Genomic DNA, 26,285 nt, shown 5'->3' on the forward strand with positions numbered 1-26,285 from the left:
CTATCTGTTCTCCCAAGCTTACAACCTCCCCTACCCCTGACCACCTCCTCCAAACCATCACCCTCCGCCCCCCCCACCTGCCCCTCCCTCCTGTTCTCTTCCTCTCCTCTGCTTCTCCATACAACCTTGCCCTGAACCGCCACTGTTATCTGTACCTGTCCCCTGTATCTGTTGCCTGTTGCCTGTATCTGTTGCCTGTGTCTGCTGCCTGTTGCTTGTCTTTTGTTTTACTGTTAAGCGTCTTTGAGTCTTGAAAAGCGCTATATAAAATAAATGCATTATTATTATTATTATTATTATTATTATGATGAAGACAAGAGGCCTCTGAAAGCGCTTAGTCTCCATTGAATCCATGGCTGGGTGAATTGTCTCCATGAATTATAGGCTGACGGCCAAACCCCACCTAACTGTGGGTGAGCACTAAATGTACACTGTTGCCATGGCGACATTACAGTAAATGCACACTGTTGCCATGGCTACATTACAGTAAATTAATGCACACTGTTGCCATGGGTTACGGGTGCACTTGTCTTTTCAACGTTACTTTTATGATGTGCTCACACACCAGGACACATCATCTGGGCAGCAGGTCTGAACATTTCCAACAACGTTGTGATCTGATGAGGGCAGATCACTTGTTACATATCTACGCAATTTTTTAAGATCCCACTCCAAAGATCAAATTTAACGAGATCACATCGCCGTACGTCTAAAAGTGGCCTGCGTCTCCGATGTCTGTATTTATTTAGATCTACGTTTGCAATACTGCCTTTTTCTGCTCTTCCTCTCCATCTCTTTGTGTGGCTACTAGTGTGCTGCTCTTCTTGGCTGGATTGTGTCCAGACTGTTGAATTCAGATCTCAGTATGAGCCTGTCAGCCTGACCACTTCCAGGCCTGGTTATGAAGATAGCGATATGAGCAAAATTCAGTTTGTGTGCACGCAGACCTCTCAGTCACCGTGTCCTGACATGATCCAGTGATCAAAATCACATTGAAACCACAAGACTTAACTGTAGCCCATGGCAGGGTAGTAGCTACTCATGAGAGGTGGGTACTGTAGTACTCGAGTACATTTACTCAGTTACATCTACTTGAGTATTTTTTTTCCTTTTTTTAATAAATTGTACTTCTAAGAGTAGTGTTTTTACAGGATACTTTTTACTCTGACTCAAGTACATTTGCGATAAAATGTGTACTTTTACTTTTACATTGGACCATTAACAGGTGTCTGAGGAGTTCTCGTTGACACACTCTGTTAGAAAGCAGCCACTTGGTTGTACTTTAGATAGCCTGGAACAGTTCTAGTGGCTATTTAGTGACACGCACTTTAGCAGAAAGCTCTCGGTAGAACTGCAGGGGGCTGTAGTGCCGAGTTACACCACATAGTACGAGGAAGCACTTGTGTGTCTGTCAGATATGCAGTTGGAAGTGCCATTTGTCTGTCTTGCTGACCCAGCTGCTGTCTGATAGTCTCCCTCTTTCTCTCCTCCACGTATGTGTGTGTGTGTGTGTGTGTGTGTGTGTGTGTGTGTGTGTGTGTGTGTGCGTGTGTGCGTGCGTGCGCCCACTCATACAGAACTCACCCCTGGAAGTAGACGACGAGGGATTTGTCATCCGAGCCGACAGCACACAGAATGATATCCTTTCACATGCTCGGCCATATCATGAGCCAAAGTGGAACGTCACTTCCTGCTTCAGCACTGTACCAGAGATTTTCATCCGCCATTTATTTTCCCATAGACATTTCGTAAAATGCTTATAAAAATAGTTGTACTTGTTCAAACCAAACAGTTCAGATATATTTAGAAACAGGAGAGATCGCGTAACATTTCACTTGGACCAAAACATTTAAAAAAATGCGCGTCTAAAGAAAATATTTTTTCAATGTTTTTTTAAGTTTTGGTCCGACTGAAATGTTCTATGGTCTCTCCCGATTCTAAATATAGCTGAACCTAAATATAGCTGGGATTCCCCCAAATTAACATATTTTAGAATAAAAAGCAGACTAAAAATCTCTCAAAGATTAGATTAATTTGAAACCCTCACGATATATAGAGGCAGATGTAGAGGCTCTTTGAACCCAATTAAACACAATCAGACTGCTGAATGAGAAAGTTTAATGAGAGAAAGACATTTTAAATGAAGACTAATCAGAAGGTTGAGTGGATGCGTGTGCTGGATGCATGTGCTTTGTTAGCACAAATGCATCGCCTCATTAACTGCAGACCCTGATAATGATTCTGATCACTATCCTGATCGTTGGCACAAACAATTAAATACATCTCTCCTGTTAAGCACAGTAATAGGTGAGGTCAAGTCAGAGGGAGCTGAGCTAGCCGCCATCTCCGCTATGGAATATGAACAAATTGCCTGCTCAACCTAATACTCAGTGTGCTGACTCTCCAGGCCCGGTCCATTCCTCAGCAGCAGCACTCTCAGTCCTGACAACTCTTCCTGCCTTTGTTAACCCCACCACCACCACACACACACACACACACACACACACACACACACACACACACACACACACACACACACACACACACACACACACACAGCCCCCTCCACACACACACACACACACACACACACCCCCCAGCCCCCTCCACACCTCTCCTCAGAATAGTTGGTACGCACTCATCAACAGCGCTGACATAACTCGACAGGCTAATATATAGCCATGCCGTATCCAGCACACACACACGCCACACGTGACCAGGCGGTCACGAGCGGCTGAGAGCGGAGACGTCCCGAGAGGAAGGGGCGGTGACTTCTGGCAGGAAGCAGCGGTTGGCTGTTTGACAGCACAACAACCTCACCTCCAGCAGACCGTGGCCTGCACCCTGCTATACCTACTGCCTGTGTGTGTGTGTGTGTGTTGGTGTCTGCACTGTTTCTGTGTCGTTCTGATTTAATCTAGTAGAAACTCCTCTAAATTCTTAAAACAGGGGTTCCCAACCTTTTGGTTGGGAACCCCTGTTGTGTGCTGCAGAGCAGCACACAACACTGACCCAGACAGACCCAGGCAGCAGGACAGGGTTGGCAAACGCAAGCCAGAATATCCGATGCCCACCAGCAGCAAAGACCAGCAAGAAGCTGCAACCAGCAGCGCACGCAGGGGCCAGCGCTGCTGGTTGCAGCTAAAAATATTATTCTGCCAAACAAAATTCCCTGGCCTTCACTGTTTTATTGAAGGAAATTATTTTTGAGGTGTGACTACATCAGAAAATTAGCTTCAGAGTCAGTGATGTGTTTGAAATGTTTAATTTCACAAAAGGGCCATTATCTCAGCTTCTAGAAAAAAACTGCTCTTTTTTGTTAAATCAAGCTATCTTCTCCGGCTGATAACGAAAGAACGGAAAATGATATCAATAAACCTGTTTTTGCTGATGATAGAAAAGAGTCTCATCGTTCTTTTTGCGTGTTCATTGTTTACATAGTAATATCACACAATATTCTGTGGGCCTCGAGAAATCACTGAAAAAAGCTCTGAAACTCTGGCACTGGGAGCGTCCGTTCTCCAAAAGTGGCTGGCACTCAATGAGTTAAGCCACTGCTTTGTTTGTGCCACACCTTTCTTGAAAGTACACGACGCAGAAGGCACCGATCTTACCGAATGCGCTCGCTTAGCCATCCTGCTACGTTTACAGTATCGCTTGTGCTCCTTGACCCTCCTCTCTCTCCGTACGCTGCTGCGCCGACGACAAGGAGAACAACTTCTACTCCAGCGACTCAGACTTCGACGACGAGGCTGAGCCCAAGAAGTTCCACATCCAGATCCGCCCGGTGGCCAGCAGCAGCCGCTGCAACCCCGCCGCCACGGAGAAGGAGCTGAAGGCCACCGTCGGCGCACTCACCCTGCCACCCAACAGAGGGGTACAGGCTGTGTGTGTGTGTCTGTTTGTGTTTGTGTGTTCATGTATAGGGCTTGTACATGACAATTCAAAAAGTTTTCTTTTTCCCTTTTTTGAACAGTGATTTCTTTTTTTACGGTTTTCTTCTTTAAGTCAATTCTGTATTAAAAGTTCAGATGAAGCCAGCGTACTACTACTAACCAATCTCTCCCCCTCTTTGACTTTCAGGTCTCGATCAAGCGCCATCTCTCCAGTAAGTTCTGTGGGTTTGTAGTTTTTGGTGTCTGTTTTCTGAGTCAATGTGAGACTGAGTGTGTGGCTGTTGTGTCATTGTGCAAAAAAATAAAATCTGTGTGATATCAAAGGCATTGAAAAATGTGACATTTTTACACTAACTGGTGAAAGTCAATATACTGCACTGTGTACTTTGAGTATATCTGACTGCATATCCTCCCAGTGGTAACGTGTGTGTGTGTGTGTGTGTGTGTGTGTGTGTGTGTGTGTAGTCCATTGATTGATGTTGACTTCTCTCTCCATCTCCACAGGAAACTCAAGTACAGCAGGAGGTCGCTCAGAAGGAGAGGCGGAGAGTGCCTCCCACAGGGGTGAGTCTCTCCGTCTCTATCGCTCTCTGTCTCTATCTCTCTCTGCCTCTTTCGCTCTCGGTCTCTCTGTCTCTCTGTCACTCTCGATCTCCCTCTGTCTCTTTCGCTCTTTATTGATATCGCTGTCTCTCGATCGGTCTCTCTCCCCCTCCCTCCATTCCTGGAGTGCAAAATCAGCAGTACAACGACCTCCTCCACTGCTGCTGCGCTGTGCTCTGTGTTTACTTGGAAGATATCTGTACAAGAAGGAAAATCAATGATTTTCTCTTGGCACTGATGCACCAAAAGCTTTCTTTTCCCCGTCTGTTGAGTCAGATCATCTTCATGGTCCTTATGAGAGTAATGAACAAATATGTTCCTGCCATGGCTGCTCTATAAGATGGTTTATACACTACAGTATGGCTGCTTTATAAGATGGTTTAAATGGCGAGGAGGCAGAGGATGCTTAATATATGAGATACTGTATGTGCACCAGTTCACTAAGTCAGTTCTCTCTCTGTATATTTTGAATATTCAAATGTCTTGATCATTGTGGTGAATGTCTTTCTGTTATGGAGCAACATCCTGTTATGGAGCCTCTGTGCTTCTTCCAATAATTAATCAAGTCAAATTCAATGGAACTTGAGCCCTGATCATTGAATGGTGGTGGTGGTGTAGGGGAGGGGGGGTGTTATCAAATCAATCACTTGGTGTTCACATGAAGCATTCAGTGTGTTTATGTGTGGAAAGCACTTGTCAGCAGGTATCACTTTGTGGTTGCAAGGTAAACCACATTGTGTAGCATCAGTGATGATGTCTTTGTGCAGCATCTCTGTGCCTGGCTAGCTTAGCCTCCATAGCCGTGTTCAGAATCACTCATTCACTCACTCACTATTCCCCATATAGTGTTAATCATATAGTGAACTATATGGGGAATGATCTAAATGAGTTTGGGACACTACACAGATTGTTTTCCTGGAGATCATTGTGTCACCAGATGCGCCGGGTATTCACGTGACGCAAGCAATCTGTGCCCACTATCACATAAACAACTGAGCTCACGAGCAGATTGAGATGTCCTCAGGTAGTATTGATGTTGCATGTTTTGAATGCTAAATCCTAAATAACTAGTTGAAATTCTAATTACGTGCATGGGTGGTTTTGTCAACTATGGTGCTGTCTCCTAATAGCAAGCTTTGCTGGTCAAGTAGCTCACAAGCTTGTTAGCTCACGAGCTAACGACTTTCTTCTTCTCCTTCGGTAAAGACAACCGCATTGCATTGTGGTATACCGGAGAAAATGTAGGGTACATTCGCTGTTCACTGGAAATCGCTGTGCATTGTGGGTATTTTATAGTGGACTAAATAGTGACTCAAATTAACAGTTGAGAATTCGGACACTATAAAAAAAAAAGGCGACACACTAAATAGTCCACTATTTCTGTCATAGGGACTGATTCCAAACAGGGCTCATGTCTCCCTCTGGGCAGGAAGTGTCCTCACTGGCTGTCCTCTGGGCAGGAAGTGTCCTCACTGGCTGTCCTCTGGACAGGAAGTGTCCTCACTGGCTGTCCTCTGGGCAGGAAGTGTCCTCACTGGCTGTCCTCTGAGCAGGAAGTGTCCTCACTGGCTGTCCTCTGGGCAGGAAGTGTCCTCACTGGCTGTCCTCTGGGCAGGAAGTGTCCTCACTGGGTGTCCTCTGGGCAGGAAGTGTCCTCACTGGCTGTCCTCTGGGCAGGAAGTGTCCTCACTGGCTGTCCTCTGGGCAGGAAGTGTCCTCACTGGCTGTCCTCTGGGTAGGAAGTGTCCTCACTGGCTGTCCTCTAGGCAGGAAGTGTCCTCACTGGCTGTCCTCTAGGCAGGAAGTGTCCTCACTGGCTGTCCTCTGGGCAGGAAGTGTCCTCACTGGCTGTCCTCTGGGCAGGAAGTGTCCTCACTGGCTGTCCTCTGGGCAGGAAGTGTCCTCACTGGCTGTCCTCTGGGTAGGAAGTGTCCTCACTGGCTGTCCTCTGGGCAGGAAGTGTCCTCACTGGCTGTCCTCTGGACAGGAAGTGTCCTCACTGGCTGTCCTCTGGCCAGGAAGTGTCCTCACTGGCTGTCCTCTGGACAGGAAGTGTCCTCACTGGCTGTCCTCTGGGTAGGAAGTGTCCTCACTGGCTGTCCTCTGGGCAGGAAGTGTCCTCACTGGCTGTCCTCAGGGCAGGAAGTGTCCTCACTGGCTGTCCTCTGGACAGGAAGTGTCCTCACTGGCTGTCCTCTGGGCAGGAAGTGTCCTCACTGGCTGTCCTCTGGGCAGGAAGTGTCCTCACTGGCTGTCCTTGGATGAACGGCCACCCTCCATCAGTCACACCCCGCCCTCTGCTTGGGCTTTATCACGGGCAGGTTAGCTCGCTGCCAGGAGGTTAGCCTGGCTGGCTGCCAGCTGCAGCCAGTTACAGCAGTGTGCTCTCTACCTCCCTCTCTCTCTTTCTCTCTCTCTCCCTCTCCCTCACTCCCTCTCTCCCTCTCTCTCTCTCCCTCTCTCTATTTTAGGTGAATTAAGTCCAGAGGCGACAGGATTAATGATGACACACACACACACACACACACACACACACACACACACTCTCTCACTCACACACACACACACACACACACACACACACAGCGGCTGTGTGTGTGTGTGTGTGTGTGTGTGTGTGTGTGTGTGTGTGGGAAGGTGACGTGGGTGATGGGCATTCCCTCACATCTCCTCATCTCCCTTCATCCCTGCCTCCCCTCGGTGCTCCACTGATAACAACCTGCCTCTCATTAGTCCTGATTAGGGAACATCCTCCAATTAATTACCGCAGAGAGTCACTCTGTGTGTGTGTGTGTGTGTGTGTCTTCTCTGCAGATGGAGAGCAGGAGGGCCTGTGCAGGTCCAGCTCTAGTCCAGATCACAGCAGGTGAGATGGCTCTTCTCTCCCTCCTCGCCTCCCTCCCTCCTCTCAGCGCGCCTCTGAGCAGCGTGACGCCGAGAGAGATGGACACAGTGGGAGATCCTATGATTGCGGCTTCCCGAAATCATTGATGTTATTTATGTTCTCGTCTCTCTCCCTGTTCCTCCCGTCGTCCACCAGGTTGGGTTCGACGGTGTCGGGCACAGAGAGTCTGTTTGGACCTCCGCTGGAGTCGGCCTTCAAGTCCCAAAGCTTCGCTGGGCGAGAGCAACTCAGAGAGCAGAGTGCTTTTGGTCCTTCTGAATGTACGTTGATTTGTTGCTGTTGACATGTTAATTTTTTTTTAAATATTATTTAATGTATTTAAGAAAGTGGTAATCAACATCTTTGGTGCTCAGCAGTCATTGGTTTTTCTGCACTGCACTTCTCAGAGATCACCTGTCAATCAAACGGTGTGGGCGGGACTGGGACGTTTTGGATTTTCTAGTTTGAGTTTCTGTAGGTGGCGCTCTGTCTGTTCACTGTTCATGCCAACCACCCAATAAGAATACCTTCTTCTTCTTTTCCACCCCAAAACAAACCACTGTTGCTGCTTCCAGCAACATCAAATGCATCAGTTCCTGTGCGCCAGAGGATTTCCCCCTGGAAAGTAATAAACCCACAAATGTAAAAGCTTCATGAACTGGATCTATTGTCTGATCTTTTCTCATGTGTTCCTCAGATGCTGCCTTCTCGTCCGACTCTTCCTCTCCTGAGAACGTGGAAGACTCTGGCCTGGACTCGCCTTCCCACCAGCCCCTGGGGCCGTCCCCCGAGCCCACGGGTTGGGCAGCGTGGCCCTCTGCTTCTCACACTAAAGAACCCACTCAAACACTGGGGCGACCCGCGGACCCCTTCCTCTCCTCCGCCTTCCGCGACCCCTTCCCGGGACGTAGCCCCCACCCCCAGCAGGACGACCCCTCCAACGTGTGGTCGGTCGCCCCGTCCCGCACCCCTCGCGTCCCCCCAGACATGGACCCCTCGTCGCTGCGCTTCCCCGCTTTCTCTCAGTCCCTGCCCCCGCCCGAGATGGAGGCGTCGGTGTGGAACTGCAAACACATCCCGCCCGAGGATCCCTTCCTCGCCGCTTTCGAGAGGACTGTCGTCTCCCAGGAGACCTTCCCCCTGTCGGACGCCTGGGCGCCTCCGCCTCCACGCCCCACCCGAGAAGGCAGGGGCATCGAGCTGCGAGGGGACCCGTTCACCGTCACGCTCGCCGACACCAAGACGCTCCCCCCGCCTTCTTCCTCCTCCTCTTCCTCCGCCAACCGTAAAGAGAGAGACAGAAAACGAGACCGGAGCCTCCCGCCGCCGGTGTGTCCCGACGACCCGTTCGCAATCACCATGATCGGCAGCCCCACGCACCAGTCGTCTCTGGCTGCAGCAGCCGGGGTTCTGCCTCCCCACGGAGGGGTTCTGCCTCCCCACGGAGGGGTTCTGCCTCCCCACGGAGGGGTTCTGCCTCCCCACGGAGGGGCCGCTGTCGTCGTCGTCGTCAGCAGCAGTCGGCTGGCTCCAGACGTCATTTCCGGCTCTTTGCCCCCAGCGCAGCCAAAGAAGGAGCTGATGCACTGGAACTCGGTCCACAACCCGTTCAGCGACACCGTTCCTGTCCCACTGGGGACTGGAGCCGTGTGCAGCTCCACAGCACAGGAAGGAGGAGGAGGGAAAGGAGAGGGGGGAGGAGAGAGGAGGAAGCATCGCTCTTCAGAAAGTGAGCCGCGCAGGAACGCCCCACCGCTCACGAGGCATTCTGGGCCACAGGAGGACCTCTGCTTCTCCACAGACAAAGACCAAGACTGCCTGGATCTGAACACTCAGCTGCCCTGCAGCATGAACTCACACAAGGGTACCGATTTCTAATAAAACCACAACACTGCACAGTACACAGATAGCCTTGGCTTAACACTGCACACAGATAGTCTTGGCTTAACACTGCACACAGATAGCCTTGGCTTAACACTGCACACAGATAGCCTTGGCTTAACACTGCACACAGATAGCCTTGGCTTAACACTGCACACAGATAGCCTTGGCTTAACACTGCACACAGATAGTCTTGGCTTGACACTGCACACAGATAGCCTTGGCTTAACACTGCACACAGATAGCCTTGGCTTAACACTGCACACAGATAGTCTTGGCTTGACACTGCAGACAGATAGCCTTGGCTTAACACTGCACACAGATAGCCTTGGCTTAACACTGCACACAGATAGCCTTGGCTTAACACTGCACACAGATAGCCTTGGCTTAACACTGCACACAGATAGCCTTAATTAGTCATTAAATTACATTACATTACATTACATCATTTGGCAGACGCTTTTATCCAAAGCGACTTACATTAACACATTTTTGTCAGCAATAGAGCAATCAACTATGCAACACAGTCTATGACAACTACAACATCTGAAGGAACAGTGGTACACGTTTAGTTTTTTTTTTAAAGAAAGAGAGAGAAAGAAGTTAGATCAAGAAGGGCCCACTTAATCATCCACTGGAATGAGTTGGCCAAAGACATTTCTTAGTCGATAAATAACTTTTTTGTTCGGCATATCTCTGGCATTGCAACCAGATAAAAAAAATATGCACTCGAGAATAATTTGGAAAGGATTCTGTTATTTTACATATTTATTGACTAAATCATTTAAATAGCTGGCAGTCCTACAGCTATTAATCAACCGAGGATCTATTCAATCAGATACAGTGCATTCTGTTAAATCAGACTACAGATTAATGGATTAATTTTGATTATGTAAGTGACATCCACTCTGTCATGACCAACATTGTGGTAGTCTGCTATTTTATGATTGAGAATGCTCATTTCAGTATAGTTAGGGTTAGAGTCTAATCCATTTTCCAATAATACATCAAGAAAGACAAACAAATGCCTTTTGTTGTTTAAGGTCACCTGAACCGTTTTAGCCCAAAGTGTTTTTTTCTTTTTCTCTTTCTCAGTGGATAGGAACATGTTGAAGAAGGATGCTAAAACTCCCAAGCCAATGCAAATGAAATGCTATTAGGTGTGGTGCCAGCTCCTCTTGGCAGGGCGGCCCCGTTCAGCCTGGGAATGGCTGTTCTGAGCACAGGCCTGGACTTTTAGAGGATGTCTGCCTCTTGCTCCCGTTTCAGTGTGTCATTGAGACTTTCTCTCTGTCACGTTGTGTTTCGAAGGTTCCAAGCACAGCTTCAGACAGGACAGTGTGTCATTGACTTTCTCTCTTGTCATGTTGTGTTTCGAAGGTTCCAAGCACAGCTTCAGACAGGACAGTGTGTCATTGACTTTCTCTCTTGTCATGTTGTGTTTCGAAGGTTCCAAGCACAGCTTCAGACAGGACAGTGTGTCATTGACTTTCTCTCTTGTCACGTTGTGTTTCGAAGGTTCCAAGCACAGCTTCAGACAGGACAGTGTGTCATTGACTTTCTCTCTTGTCACGTTGTGTTTCGAAGGTTCCAAGCACAGCTTCAGACAGGACAGTGTGTCATTGACTTTCTCTCTTGTCACGTTGTGTTTCGAAGGTTCCAAGCACAGCTTCAGACAGGACAGTGTGTCATTGACTTTCTCTCTGTCACGTTGTGTTTCGAAGGTTCCAAGCACAGCTTCCGGCAGGACAGCGCTGAGGTGCTGGTGGCTGCTCCTCCTCGACCGGCCCGGGCCAAGAGGACTTCAGGCCGACTGAGCGGCTGTGAGAGAGTAAGCATCCTGGGATGGGTTCAAAGTTCACCCAATTCACACAGTCATTTTTATTCCAAATCAAATTCTCGAAAACCTGCCGCAGCTGCTATCATGTCCAACCTATCGAGAAATATTTTAGGCTGATGACTCTGCAATAAGCCAATTTATTGCAGTTTTGAATTCTGAATCTAATTGAAAGGGTTAATTAAAAATGTTGTTCAATATTTGAAAAATAAAAATGATAGAGCGTCCTGGTGGTCTAAGGTGTGTACTGCGTACCATGTAGGATGTGACATCCTGGGTTAGAGGCTTTGTGATCCTCTGCTGGTCTTTCCTCTCTCTCTTTACTTCTAATCTAAGAAGCGTGAAAATGCCCCTTCCCCCAAATCTAAAAGAAATCTTAATATTGGTTTCTTGTGTACAGTATATACACACAGTTATATAGACAGTATATACACACAGTTATATACACAGTTATATACACAGTATATACACACAGGAAGCAATGTTGCTATTAAAATTATCATAATAGATGTACAGAATTTAGTGAACTGTCAGAATGGTCAAAGAGTGGTTGCAAGCAAGTAGTTTTATTAGCATAATTCTTATTCAAATCATTTCTAATGTGCATTCCAGCATTAGAAAAAGAAAGGTCTCCACTGGCCAGTGTTGTACTGTAGCTGGACAGATGCAATATAGTTGTATGATAATTATCTCAACTAAGAGCAGTCTTGGTCTGACATTGTCTGTACTTCAGCTCTGATGCAACAACATCCATATGAAAATGGTGTGAGTAATAACCTCGCCCCCTCGCTGTCTGTCTCAGTCCAGGTCACTGTGCTCGTCCCCCCTGCCGGAGCCTAGCCCCCCGCTAACCTCCTCCTCCTCGTCCAGCCCCAGTGAGTGGGGGCATCAGGCCCGGGACGGCGAGTGGGGGGGCCAGAACCGAGCCCCCAGCCCTGTCAGGGTGGGACAATCTTCACCGTCGCCCTACCAGCACCAAGAGCACCACCCCCAAAGACACCGTGAGCACAGAAAGAGACAAACACAGCTCACTACAATGTTCATGTTAGAACTCTGCACGTACCGTAACGCCTTCCGTGGTTCTCCACAGTGCACCTGTCGCGGGGTCCCAGCCCCATCTCCCTCAGCACCCAGGAAGCCTGGCCCGTGGCCACAGCCATAACCGAATACATCAACGCCTACTTCAAGGGTGGACAGCATAACCGGTCAGTATGAAGCTACGCTAAAAATGCTAACGTCTGCTGGCATTAATGGCATCTACGGTGCTTGTTGATTGAGAGAGTAACAATTAATGGGATTCGGATAAATGAAAGGATGTGTTTCTGTGTTCGTTCCCTTCTCCAGCTGTCTGGTGAAGATCACAGGCGACCTGACCATGTCCTTCCCAGCAGGCATCACCCGCATTTTCACAGCCAACCCCAACGTTCCCGTGCTCAGCTTCAGGCTGCTCAACATCTCCAGGGTCGATCACTTTCTGCCCAATCAGAAGCTGCTCTACAGGTCAGCAGCTGCCTTCTGGCTTTGGACTTAACCAATCTGTCTGTATGTGAGTATTGCTGATGGTGTCTCTGCGTCTCTCCACAGCGATCCGTCTCAGAGTGACCCGGACACCAGAGACTTCTGGTTCAACATGCAGGCTCTGCAGCTCTACCTGCAGAGAGAGGCTGAACTCAACCCCCAGGCCTCCTACTACAACGTGGGCCTGCTCAAGTATCAGGTCAGGACACTGGACGCTGCTGCAATTCATTTCAAATGAGGATTCACCTCTCACTCCACTACCAGTGTTTTCTGCTTCTTTGCGCTGTCATCACAAGGTTTCTGATCATCCATTACATTATCATCTTTGTTTATTATGGCAATATTGTGCAGTACTAGTGGCAGCAATTAATTTCCCCTTGTAACATAATCTGTCCTTTCTGTCTAACTGTTCTGTCCTCTCCAACCCTCCTCTCTTACTGTCACTGCCACTATTCAAGTCAAGTCAAGTTTATTTGTATAGCCCTAATTCACAAGCATGTCTCAGAGGACTTGACAGAAACTATGTCTAGCTAAATCTAGCTGACACAACAGTAGCAATTACAGTAGTAATAATAACTATTACATTCTCTTATATTGGATGAGAAAATTCTTAGGGCTGTACCGACTAGTTAGAAGCTTCATTCATAACGTTGACATTCTCATTTTAAATCAACATGTCTATTCATTCTGTTCAAACCAATGATGTATACCGTATTTCTGCATAGTTGCAGATAAAGATTAGGCTAATAATACTATTATAGTATTATACTATTATTAACAACAACAAAAAGGATCATATTATGTATCTGCTTGACGCTCGGCGCTCCATCAAGATGTCGTCACCTTCATACGACTGTAGAAAGTTGAAACTGAGAAGTTATATTCATTAAAGTTGATTTAATAAAGTAAAAATTTAAAGAATATTAATATTAACACATTGAGTGCCAAGGACGTCTGTGCACGTCCTAAAAAAAAGTAACGAGGAGTGCCAAGGACGTCTGTGGACGTCCTAAAATCATAATTCATATTATTCCATAATTCTGCTGTTTAAGGTCGTACCCAGCCAGTAAGCATGAATTCCTTCAAGGGATCACACGGCGCCACCTTAAACATCTACACGGGAGCTGCGCCACCCACCTCAGATCCTTTACTTTGTGCAGGAGAAAGCGGAAAAAGCCGTGATCAAAGGGGAAACCGATGCATGCTGCAGCCAGAGCCATATAGATTGCTCTGTCTGCAGCTGACAGTTGGCTGCATCCGCGCCCACAACTGAGCTCTTCTGCTTCTGTCTATCTGTCTGCATATAGTTTCTCCACACGATTCCCTGCAGAAAGGCAGCACCCGAAGCCGAACGGCCAAACCTTTTCCTTCAGTCCCGTAACTCCCGTTTGCCATTTCCTTGTTGCGCTGGGATCCACCCGGGGCAAAAACGGAGGAAGCGAAAACAGACTGTGTGCGTGTGGGGAGGAGCCCGCAGCTCGGAGGGGGGGAGGGGGGGAGAGGGGGGTGGGGCACGCAGGCTGCACAGAACCACACCACGCCACCACATCAGAAAACACCAGCCAGAGTCAGTGAATGTGCTTGAAATTAGAGTGCAAAAAGTATTCATAAAAGTGACTTTATCTTGAAAAGTAAAAAAAAAAAAAAGCAGAAAACCCTTGAAAGTGCTCTTCTTTCAGAGGCTGTCATTTCATAATGGAACTGTCTAGAAACAAAATTTCTTCTTTGGAAGAAGCAGGAGTGTCCACTGTTTCATTAGAGTCCAGCCCTGTCAATATAGCCCTAATAGAAAAAATTCTATAGCTGTTTTCAACTGAATGGAAGTGAATCTGGCACAGGCTCCAGACAATTTTACTGAAGCGCTGTGGCACTCAATGTGTTAAGATAAGATGGCAGCTTCATTCGAAAACCTCAATAGAAGTTTTGAATGTAAACAAAGAATGACATTCGGTACAGCCCGAAAGATTCTACAACCCTCTTAAAAAAATAATAATAATAATAAAAAAAGTAAATCCACCAGTGGTGGACACCACGTTAATGAATTGACACCGCAGGAGTATTGACACAGTTAGCAGATGGTACCTTTTTCATTTTAGTCTTCACCTGGGTCCAGTGCTTGTTCTGAAGTTGATCGTATGCGTTTTTTCCTCGTGGTTTCTTCAGGTGTCGTCCCAGGACCCGGCCCGAGCCCCCCTCCTGCTGTCGGCAGAGTGCCAGCGCAGCGGGACGGTGACACGGGTGTCTCTGGATTATCACTGCTGCCCGGCCACCGCGCCCTCCACGCAGCTCACCGCCGTGCAGGTGCTGCTGCCTCTGGACCACACTGCCACCGACCTGCAGTGCCAGCCGCCCGCCGCCTGGTGAGGAGTGAGCAGCTGTGTGGAGGGAGAACTCTCTCTAAACTGTCAAGTGACCTGTAACGCCACATAGCAGGAGTCTGTCCCCCTGTTTACATGCTGATGTGGCTTTTTTTCCCCACGGCGCTGGCAGCGGGTTTAGTGAAGGGGGCGTGGATAGGTGACTAGGCGGGGCTGAGAGTCGGGGGTTCGAGGAGTGGGTAGGGGGATGTGGGTGGTGGTGGGGTCAAGGAAGGGGCGCAGGGCTGGGGAAAAGGGGCTGTAATGGCAGAAAACCTGCGCTAACTGAAAGTGTTGTTGTTTTGAATAAATAATCAGTCGCTCGTTGTAAATGTAAACATTGGAGGATTTATTGCATGAAATAGTCGATCTGTGCACAGAGTCTCTCTGTCTGTGAAAGTCCCAACCAGAGAGAGAGCCCCAAGCTCTCATCCAACCAGAGAGCCCCAAGCTCTCATCCAACCAGAGAGCCCCAAGCTCTCATCCAACCAGAGAGCCCCAAGCTCTCATCCAACCAGAGAGCCCCAAGCTCTCATCTGCTCCTCCTGAGGCAGGATACAAGGGGGGCTGTTTATTTGTTTTGATTTAACCCACAGTGGGTTATTGTTAACCCACAGTAGGGCCATAGCTAGGGATAGGTAGGTCCTAGAGAGTCAGGGTTCAGGGGTGGGGGTGGTAGGGGGGGCGATGTGACCAATGGATTTACCTTCTGCTATTTTTAGCTCACAGTAGCACCCTAAGGATTAACTGAAGCATTGTGGGTAGAGGTGTTGGGAGGAACAGAGAGAGAGAGAGCGAGGATGGGAGGGGTGAAGGAAGGTGAAGGGGTGGGTGGGGTGTGGACAAACAAGGAAAGGGGGATGATGGTGAAAAACAGAAAAGGAGGAATAGGGTGTGCCTCACTGAGCCTGTATTTGCCTCACTAGGAATGCTGAGGAAAGACGGCTGCTGTGGAAACTACCCAACCTCTCCCCGACCAACCACAGCAAAGGTCAGAGCTGCACAGCGCTCGCTGCATCCCAGTATTTTAACCCTTATTTAACCAGGGAGGGTGGCCAGGAACACACTGCTGTTTACTGTAACAGCCTGGGAAGCACAGAGAGGCACACACACACACACACACACACACACACACACATATATACATACACACACACACACACACACACACACACACATATATATACATACACACACACACACACACACACACACACACACACACACCTTGGGGTCTGTCTGCGTAACACAGGATCTGTGTAGCTGTGTTTTCCAATGTCTTAATATCAGCCAGAATTCTCTCCTTGGTTACATACAGGCTCACATCTCTACATAAAATATAGAAAATGAGAGTGTTGTGTATAGAGCGTTGTGTATAGAGCGTTGTGTATAGAGCGTTGTGTATAGAGCGTTGTGTATAGAGCGTTGTGTATAGAGCGTTGTGTATAGAGTGTTATGTATAGAGTGTTATGTATAGAGTGTTATGTATAGAGTGTTATGTATAGAGTGTTATGTATAGAGCGTTATGTATAGAGTGTTATGTATAGAGAGTTATGTATAGAGTGTTATGTATAGAGTGTTATGTATAGAGTGTTATGTATAGAGCGTTATGTATAGAGCGTTATGTATAGTGGATGCTGTGTGAAGGTGTCTGATGATCTTTCATATCAGCGTTAGCATTTGAAAGCACCAGACTGCTCTGACCAAATAGACTACATGAAGAGACTGCTGTACATGGGCGAAATTTTGAGGCCATTTGGATTAGGCGTTTTTGTCAATCGTCATTACCGCCCAGACTTCAAATTGTTTGTTATTCATGGATTTTGTCCCATTTCCCTCCTGATGAAATCATTCCCATCTACTTCACATGGAGGTGATTATTGTTCATGCATCACGGCCTTAATAATACACAGAGGAGCCAATAACATGTAATAGCAGCTCAAAGATCAAGACTACCTTGTGTTTTTATACAGCCCTTAATTCAAGATGGAAAAGTTTAGAATAAAAAAAAGTACAAGAAAAAGAAACGTTTGTTTTTTTCCTGCACCTAGGAAGGTATATATGCATCACTGTGCAGCACCAAACACCTACATTTATTTTCCATCTAATGATATATTATTACCTCTGTCTGTGTGAGGCTGCATGGTTGGAGACTAGAGAAAAGAGCTATTCATAGCCTTAGTGATGTATGGCAGGTTTAGATGATATTAAAGGCTGAAAAAGTTTCTAGTTCGAAGAGTTCTGTGGTTTGTGAACCAACGACGGTAATGAAAGGTTACCATAACTCCTCCCTGTCCAAATAATGTCCTGCTGAGTGATTATGTACATGTCAAGTTTTATGGAACTTTGTGCGTGTGTGTAAACTTTTTTTTTTTTTTACTGTGCTGCTGGCTGGTACATGAACTTCAAGGTGCTACATGTGGGCTTTTTAAACATCAATATATCATTGTTACCATGCCTCTACTGCAGGGGTGGGCAACTATTTTTCATGGGGGGCCACATGAGAAATCCAGATTGTTGCCGGGGGCCGAACAAATATTGTCATGCCGTAATGGATGGGCAACTTTGATGATAGAGAGGGCCACAAAAAAAGTCCTTGCTACCAGATTTTTCTGAGGGCTGAACGGCGCCAGCGTGAAAAAATTGGGGCATTTGAAGCCAGGTTTAGAGGAATAACTCATTTTAAATTAACAGTTGTGATGTCATTATTCAGTCTTAACCACCAATATTTGATCCTTTTCTCACTCACTCCTATGTCACCACACTCTCCCTGCAGGGCTTGAAATTAACTTTTTTCACCACCTGCCAATATGGCTGCTAGATTTTAAAGTTACCAGCCAATTAGAATTTCCACTAGCCAAAATGTTTTTCTTGAAATAAACCAGAATATGAGTGGGTTCATTTAAGCATAAGTATCAGTAAGTGGCCGGGATTCTCAAAGCCTGTGTTGAGGGTCACACGAACATGCACTCTTGAAGCTAAATAAATCCAAAACCAACAAGTTAATTATTTAAATTTCTACCTCAATGTAGAACAGCCATTTCTTACACATGAGATTACTTTTGGCCTTTTAGTCATAAAGATTATTGAAAGATATTCCATATTCCAGACTGAAATGCTATAACAGAAGAATATTGGCCAGAATGACATGAACATTTGGACACTTATTCAGCGGGTATCTTGCATGTTGCGTTCAGGTGCACTGTAAAAAAAAACGTTCAGTCATAACTCATTTATAATTAAGCCCATAGTTAATGAACTAATCATGTACAAAACACACACACAGTCACATATTTTATATACTGTATATGTTGTAAGCCTAATTTTTGCCATCACAGCTGCTTTTTACATGTATGGGATAATACAGGCTAGTATACAAGGTGTCCCAAGCTCTGAGTCATTATAAACTCAATTAGCTACAGAAGGTAATGTTCACATTCAGTCCTTGTATATTTCTCTCATGTGTTCATCATTCCTTTCCTCCTCTGTGTGTGTGTGATTGAGAAATGAGATGCAGGTGGTGTTCATCCTAATTGGCCTGGTCAGGTGTCAGATTGCTGCTGGCTGATTGGCTGGTGGAGAGCATTTAAGCCAGCTGATGCCATCCTGTCGCCCCTTGCTCTCCTCATTCCCAAGGATGATGGCTGCTGTGCTGACTGCTGTGTTCTGTCAGGTAGGAACTGTGTGTAGACCTACTTTAGTAGTTCTGCAGAACTTTATTAAGATGTGTCTTTATCTTGGTAGACCTGTGCAGTCTAAACTGTAAATAGTTACCTTCCAGATCTACACTTTTGTACACTGTAAATAACACTTACCCAAGTAGCAGAAAGTAGGGGGAGAAGCCCTTTAGTTTTTTGTAACATTTTCTCATGTTTATTTTGTAGGAGCTTATAGGTAAGAGCTGTGTCTCTTATTTAATCCATCATTTCTTTTCTTAGGTAAATTTAAGGTTGGGGATTAGTTTGATTGGTTAGTTGTGTTGGGGCCATGCTGTGCTCTGAAACTAAACCTGCTACTTGTGAACTTGTGATGGTGGTTTGGCTGATCATCCTTGGGAGTGGGAAGAGTGGGGGCACTTTTGTGTTGCGGTCCGGTTCCCCGAGGCCGGTTCCTAACATAATTGGGTGCTCGTCTGCTTTTCTCATTCGTCAGCACGTCGTCTGTGTGTGTGTGTGTGTATATATTTTATCTTTGTCTGGTGGGCAGTCTTTGTGCAGGTGGTAAATGGTGTTAGTCAAGGTGCCTTTGCATGGAGCTGAGGAAGCTCATGGTGGTAAAGCTGGTGGGAGATGTTTGTTGGAGGAGCCGGTCAGAGGGGACCAGTAAGACTGAGGAGGGGCGTGACAAGGCAGGGCCGTCAGTAGCACCGTTTCTCCTCTTTCTGTGTAGACTATGCTACCCTACAAGAGTCTCCGTACATAGACTTGCCTGTCACTCTGACTCCCAAGCCGTCTAAATCAGCGATACAGACTTATTTACAAGTGTCACAGAAACATTTCAAAGCCACATATTGAGAAGAAGGGTTCATAGCTTCTCGACGTCGGGGTTAGAAAGCTCGTCGCTGCTCATAAATGCCTCTTTTCATCTGAAGTCTGCGCTGGTGATATTTTTTACCGAGCTTTCGGCCAGAGTGGCGCTGTTGAGCGCTCTGACGGCTGGGAGCTCTAACCTGGAAAAAATATCACCAGCACAGACTTCAGATGAAAAGAGGCATTTATGAGCAGCGTCGAGCTTTCTAACCCCGACGTCGAGAAGCGATGAACCCTTCTTCTCAATATGTGGCTTTGAAATGTGTAAATACGTCTGTATCACTGATTTAGACGGCTTGGGAGTCAGAGTCACAGGCAAGTCTATGTACGGAGACGGGACTCTTGTAGGGTAGCATAGTCTACACAGAAAGAGGAGAAACGGTGCTACTGACGGCCCTGCCTTGTCACGCCCCTCCTCAGTCTTACTGGTCCCCTCTGACCGGCTCCTCCTCCAACAAACCTCTCTCTCCACCAGCTTTACCACCATGAGCTTCCTCAGCTCCATGCACACCATTTACCACCTGCACAAAGACTGCCCACCAGACAAACATATAAAATATATATATATATACTCAGATGATGTGCTGACGAACAAGAAAAGCAGACGAGCCCCCAATTATGTTAGGAACCGGCCTCGGGGAACGGGACCGCAACACAAAAGTGCCCCCACTCTTCCCACTCCCAAGGATGATCAGCCAAACACCATCACAAGTTCACAAGTCGCAGGTTTAATTTCAGAGCACAGCATGGCCCCAACAACAAACTAATCCCCAACCTTAAACTTACCTAAGAAAAGGATGGATTAAATAAAAGACAGCTCTCACCTATAAGCTCCTACAAAATAAACATGAGAAAATGTTACAAAAAACTAAAGGGCGTCTCCCTCCTACTTTACTTGGGTAAGATGTTATTGTACAAAAGTGTAGAGCTGGAAGTAGCTATTTACAGTTTACACTGCACAGGTCCACCAAGATAACACATCTTCAAGTTCTGAAGAACTAAAGGCCTACACAGTTCCTACCTGACAGAACACAGCAAAGAGTCATCATAGTTTGGAATTTGGCGTACAATGAGTGGACTCATAATTCAATCACACACTGAGGAAAGGAATGATGTGAACACAAAACATACACTCATACGGTTTAATTCTGTAGCTAATTGAGTTTTGAATATAGCCCCAAACATTTTATTTCACCTAACTTCCTGTTTCTGCATTGTTGAATGGGTTTGGGGATGCCATCCCTTGCTGTCACTGCCAACGATTATGGCTGCTCTGCTGACTCTTTGTTCTGTTGGGTAGGAACTGTGTGGGCCAACTTTAGTAGTTCTTTAGAACTTGAAGATCTGTCCTTGTCTAGGTAGACTTGTGCAGCTAAAATGTAAATAGCTACCTTCCAGATCTATACTTTTTTACACTAAATACCCAAGTAGCAGAAAGTAGGAGGGAGAAGCCCTTTAGTTTTGTAACATTTTCTCATGTTTATTTTGTAGGAGCTTATAGGTGAGAGCTGTGTCCATTTTTTTTTTAATCCATCCTTTTCTTAGGTAAGTTTAAGGTTGGCGATTAGTTTGATTTGTTGATGTTGGGGCCATGCTGTGCTCTGAAACTAAACCTGCTACTTGTGAACTTGTGATGGTGGTTTGGCTGATCATCTTTGGGAGTGGGAAGAGTGGGGGCACTTTTGTGTTGCCGTCCCCTTCCCCGAGGCCGGTTCCTAACATAATAGGGGGTCGCCCGCTTTTCTCGATAGTCAGCACGTCATCTGTGTGTGTATATATATATATTTTATGTTTGTCTGGTGGGCAGTCTTTGTGCAGGTGGTAAATGGTGTTAGTCAAGGTGGCTTTGCATGGAGCTGAGGAAGCTCATGGTGGTAAAGCTGGTGGAGATGTTTGTTGGAGGAGGAGCCGGTCAGAGGGGACCAGTAAGACTGAGGAGGGGCGTGACAAGGCAGGGCCGTCAGTAGCACCGTTTCTCCTCTTTCTGTGTAGACTATGCTACCCTACAAGAGTCCCGTCTCCGTACATAGACTTGCCTGTGACTGACTCCCAAGCCGTCTAAATCAGTGATACAGACGTATGTACAAGTGTCACAGAAACATTTCAAAGCCACATATTGAGAAGAAGAGTTCATAGCTTCTCGACGTCTGGGTTAGAAAGCGTGACGCTGCTCATAAATGCCTCTTTTCATCTGAAGTCTGTGCTGGTGATATTTTTTCAGCCGTCACAGCGCCACTCTGGCCAAAGGCTCGGTAAAAAATATCACCAGCGCAGACTTCAGATGAAAAGAGGCATTTATGAGCAGCGTCGAGCTTTCTAACCCCGACGTCGAGAAGCTATGAACCCTTCTCAATATGTGGCTTTGAAATGTTTCTGTGACACTTGTAAATACGTCTGTATCGCTGATTTAGACGGCTTGGGAGTCAGAGTGACAGGCAAGTCTATGTACGGAGACTCTTGTAGGGTAGCATAGTCTACACAGAAAGAGGAGAAACGGTGCTACTGACGGCCCTGCCTTGTCACGCCCCTCCTCAGTCTTACTGGTCCCCTCTGACCGGCTCCTCCTCCAACAAACATCTCCACCAGCTTTACCACCATGAGCTTCCTCAGCTCCATGCAAAGGCACCTTGACTAACACCATTTACCACCTGAACAAAGACTGCCCACCAGACAAACATAAAATATATATATATACACACACACTCACAGACGACGTGCTGACGAATGAGAAAAGCAGACGAGCACCCAATTATGTTAGGAACCGGCCTCGGGGAACCGGACCGCAACACAAAAGTGCCCCCACTCTTCCCACTCCCAAGGATGATCAGCCAAACCACCATCACAAGTTCACAAGTAGCAGGTTTAGTTTCAGAGCACAGCATGGCCCCAACACAACTAACCAATCAAACTAATCCCCAACCTTAAATTTACCTAAGAAAAGAAATGATGGATTAAATAAGAGACACAGCTCTTACCTATAAGCTCCTACAAAATAAACATGAGAAAATGTTACAAAAAACTAAAGAGCTTCTCCCCCTACTTTCTGCTACTTGGGTAAGTGTTATTTACAGTGTACAAAAGTGTAGATCTGGAAGGTAACTATTTACAGTTTAGACTGCACAGGTCTACCAAGATAAAGACACATCTTAATAAAGTTCTGCAGAACTACTAAAGTAGGTCTACACACAGTTCCTACCTGACAGAACACAGCAGTCAGCACAGCAGCCATCATCGTTGGGAATGAGGAGAGCAAGGGGCGACAGGATGGCATCAGGTGGCTTAAATGCTCTCCACCAGCCAATCAGCCAGCAGCAATCTGACACCTGACCAGGCCAATTAGGATGAACACCACCTGCATCTCATTTCTCAATCACACACACACAGAGGAGGAAAGGAATGATGAACACATGAGAGAAATATACAAGGACTGAATGTGAACATTACCTTCTGTAGCTAATTGAGTTTATAATGACTCAGAGCTTGGGACACCTTGTATATTAAGCCTGTATTATCCCATACATGTAAAAAGCAGCTGTGATGGCAAAAATTAGGCTTACAACATATACAGTATATAAAATATGTGACTGTGTGTGTGTTTTGTACATGATTAGTTCATTAACTATGGGCTTAATTATAAATGAGTTACGACTGAACGTTACTATAAAGCACACATGGGCAACATACGGCCCCCTGTGTGGCCCGCGATGGAATTGCAATTTTTTTTTTTTTTTTTTACAGTGCACCTGAACGCAACATGCAAGATACCCGCTGAATAAGTGTCCAAATGTTCATGTCATTCTGGCCAATATTCTTCTGTTATAGCATTTCAGTCTGGAATATGGAATATCTTTCAATAATCTTTATGACTAAAAGGCCAAAAGTAATCTCATGTGTAAGAAATGGCTGTTCTACATTGAGGTAGAAATTTAAATAATTAACTTGTTGGTTTTGGATTTATTTAGCTTCAAGAGTGCATGTTCGTGTGACCCTCAACACAGGCTTTGAGAATCCCGGCCACTTACTGATACTTATGCTTAAATTAACCCACTCATATTCTGGTTTATTTCAAGAAAAACATTTTGGCTAGTGGAAATTCTAATTGGCTGGTAACTTTAAAATCTAGCAGCCATATTGGCAGGTGGTGAAAAAAGTTAATTTCAAGCCCTGCAGGGAGAGTGTGGTGACATAGGAGTGAGTGAGAAAAGGATCAAATATTGGTGGTTAAGACTGAATAATGACATCACAACTGTTAATTTAAAATGAGTTATTCCTCTAAACCTGGCTTCAAATGCCCCAATTTTTCCGCGCTGGCGCCGTTCAGCCCTCAGCAAAATCTGGTAGCGAGGACTTTTTTTGTGGCCCTCTCTATCATCAAAGTTGCCCATCCCTGGGTTACGGCATGACAATATTTGTTCGGCCCCCGGCAACAATCTGGATTTCTCATGTGGCCCCCCATGAAAAATAGTTGCCCACCCCTGTGTTAGAGGGTACACACAGGAGAATACTGTCACAGAGGATTAAGAGATGATTTACCATCTAAGGTAAATGGATGGGCAACTTTGATGATAGAGAGGGCCACAAAAAAATGTCCTTGCTACCAGATTTTGCTGAGGGCTGAACGGCGCCAGCACGAAAAATTTGGGGCATTTGAAGCCAGGTTTAGAGGAATAACTCATTTTAAATTAACAATTGTGATGGCATTATTCAGTCTTAACCACCAATATTTGATCCTTTTCCTCACTCACTCCTATGTCACCACCTGCTCTCCCTGCAGGGCTTGAAATTAACTTTTTTCACCACCTGCCAATATGGCTGCTAGATTTTAAAGTTACCAGCCAATTAGAATTTCCACTAGCCGAAATGTTTTTCTTGAAATAAACCAGAATATGAGTGGGTTAATTTAAGCATAAGTATCAGTAAGTGGCCCGGGATTCTCAAAGCCTGTGTTGAGGGTCACACAAGAACAAAAATGCACTCTTGAAGCTAAATAAATCCAAAACCAACAAGTTAATTATTTAAATTTCTACTTCAATGTAGAACAGTCATTTCTTACACATGAGATTACTTTTAGCCTTTTAGTCATAAATATTATTGAAAGATATTCCATATTTCAGACTGAAATGCTCTAACAGAAGAGTATTGCCCAGAATGACATGAACATTTGGACACTTATTCAGCGGGTATATTCCATGTTGCGTTCAAGTGCACTGTAAAAAAAAAAAAAAAAAAATTGCAATTCCATCGGCCGCGGGCCGTATGTTGACCATGTATGCTCTACTGTAAACAAATAAGACCATGGTCAAGCCAATTCGTAGCTTGTGTCTCACACCAGACCAGTGGTATTGTTAGTTACAATTTAAGATCACATTCCCCAGGCCTTTCACTCCTTCCACCTACCATTGCATTGCGAGAAACCCTGAAAGCTTTAGCTGTCTACGCTGGGAGGGCAGCCTCATTCTCAGAACAGCAGCCCTCTTCCTGTTTCGTGCCATAAAGCAATCCAGCATATTTCCCGCTAAATCTCGCTTGGAAGCACATGGTGTAACATGCAGTGGAGAGGCCGGTAGAGTGCTAATCTGCTCGGCGATGGTGTCATTTGTTAACGGTAATCATGTTGGTGTCTCAAAATGAACATGGTAATGATCTATTGATGTTAAAAACAAGTAGTATTATTAAATGAACATGGTAATAATGATCTATTGATGTTAAAAACAGGTATTATGTTGTATTATTAACTTGGACATTGCTCATTGAACTCATTGTCATATCCGTGTTTACCGGCTGTGTGTTGATCAGGCTCAGGGACCCTGTGTGCCAGCTGGCAGTGCCTGGAGGTCCCCCGCGGCCCCCCGCCCAGCCTGGCTGTCCAGTTTGTGGGCTCCGGGGCCTCGCTGTCGGGCATGGACCTGGAGCTGGTGGGCAGTCGCTACCGCATGTCCCTGGTCAAGAAGAGATTCTCCACAGGTGAAACTGAAACGCACTCGGCATCCGTTGAGTTCTGTATTCTCACACTGGTTTGATGTTTTTTTTCATTTTTCAGGAATTCTCTCACTTCAGAAAGAGCATTATAGTCCATGACACACGGGCAACATTTGAATGCGGTGTAAACGGCCAATGTTTCTTAGTTTTTTGCTTTAGTCACTTTGAGATGTTTGTATGGTGATAATATGGATGATAAGGAATGTTTAGAGTACTGGATATCCACGGTTGCTTATTGTTGTTTGGAGCTGTAGCGTGAGACTGTCTGGGTTACAGTTTGTCAGTCTTCACTGGCCAGTACGCCTCCAACTTATTTTGACGGTGCATCATCTTTTTCTTCTCTTTGACAGGGAAGTACATGGCAGGCTGCTCCTTGTGAGCTGTGGAAAGAACTGTCAGATTCTCACATGGACCACTGCTGGGGGGTTCAGAGAACAAATTGCACTTTGGGACTGGGCCCTCACTGACCGGGGGTCTAGAGGAAGTGGAATCATGGTAAGACTGAAGAAACTGTATCACTGGAGACAAGGCACCTTACTCACTTACTAGCCTTGAAGGACAATGTGCACTTACTTCTGACAGTGTCCTGTCTGCTGTATTAGGACCAAGCCTTTTCTTCTACCCTCTTCTTCTCCACCCTATTGGTTGTGTGTTGTACACTCGTTCCTCCCACTTTCCCCAGAGTGTACCCCTCCTCTGGTCCGTTTGCATTGTGTTCCGTGTACCCCTCTTCTCTCTATTGGATCTCCTCTGGTCCGTTTGCATTGTGTTCTGTGTGCCTTTGTGTCACGAGACTGAAAA

The 26,285-nt window shown here is 46.1% G+C and overlaps 1 protein-coding gene across 1 annotated transcript in view; it reads left to right on the plus strand.

Moving 5' to 3' along the window:
• fcho1 (FCH and mu domain containing endocytic adaptor 1) overlaps window positions 1–25,988 on the plus strand; it is an 89,986-nt gene extending 63,998 nt beyond the window's left edge. The window contains exons 12-27 of the mRNA XM_083647502.1: window positions 1,578–1,635; window positions 3,690–3,877; window positions 4,084–4,108; window positions 4,401–4,460; window positions 7,314–7,365; window positions 7,540–7,664; window positions 8,081–9,247; window positions 10,989–11,095; window positions 11,904–12,102; window positions 12,192–12,306; window positions 12,446–12,601; window positions 12,686–12,818; window positions 14,783–14,979; window positions 15,903–15,967; window positions 25,302–25,469; window positions 25,835–25,988. Coding sequence (XP_083503628.1) covers window positions 1,578–1,635; window positions 3,690–3,877; window positions 4,084–4,108; window positions 4,401–4,460; window positions 7,314–7,365; window positions 7,540–7,664; window positions 8,081–9,247; window positions 10,989–11,095; window positions 11,904–12,102; window positions 12,192–12,306; window positions 12,446–12,601; window positions 12,686–12,818; window positions 14,783–14,979; window positions 15,903–15,967; window positions 25,302–25,469; window positions 25,835–25,863 — 2,844 coding nt within the window. The 3' untranslated portion in view covers window positions 25,864–25,988. The remainder of the gene's footprint in view (window positions 1–1,577; window positions 1,636–3,689; window positions 3,878–4,083; window positions 4,109–4,400; window positions 4,461–7,313; window positions 7,366–7,539; window positions 7,665–8,080; window positions 9,248–10,988; window positions 11,096–11,903; window positions 12,103–12,191; window positions 12,307–12,445; window positions 12,602–12,685; window positions 12,819–14,782; window positions 14,980–15,902; window positions 15,968–25,301; window positions 25,470–25,834) is intronic.
• The last annotated feature ends 297 nt before the right edge of the window (window positions 25,989–26,285 follow it).

The sequence above is a fragment of the Poromitra crassiceps genome, assembly GCF_964638095.1.
Source record: "Poromitra crassiceps genome assembly, chromosome: 12".
In the NCBI taxonomy this organism is placed as follows: domain Eukaryota; kingdom Metazoa; phylum Chordata; class Actinopteri; order Beryciformes; family Melamphaidae; genus Poromitra; species Poromitra crassiceps.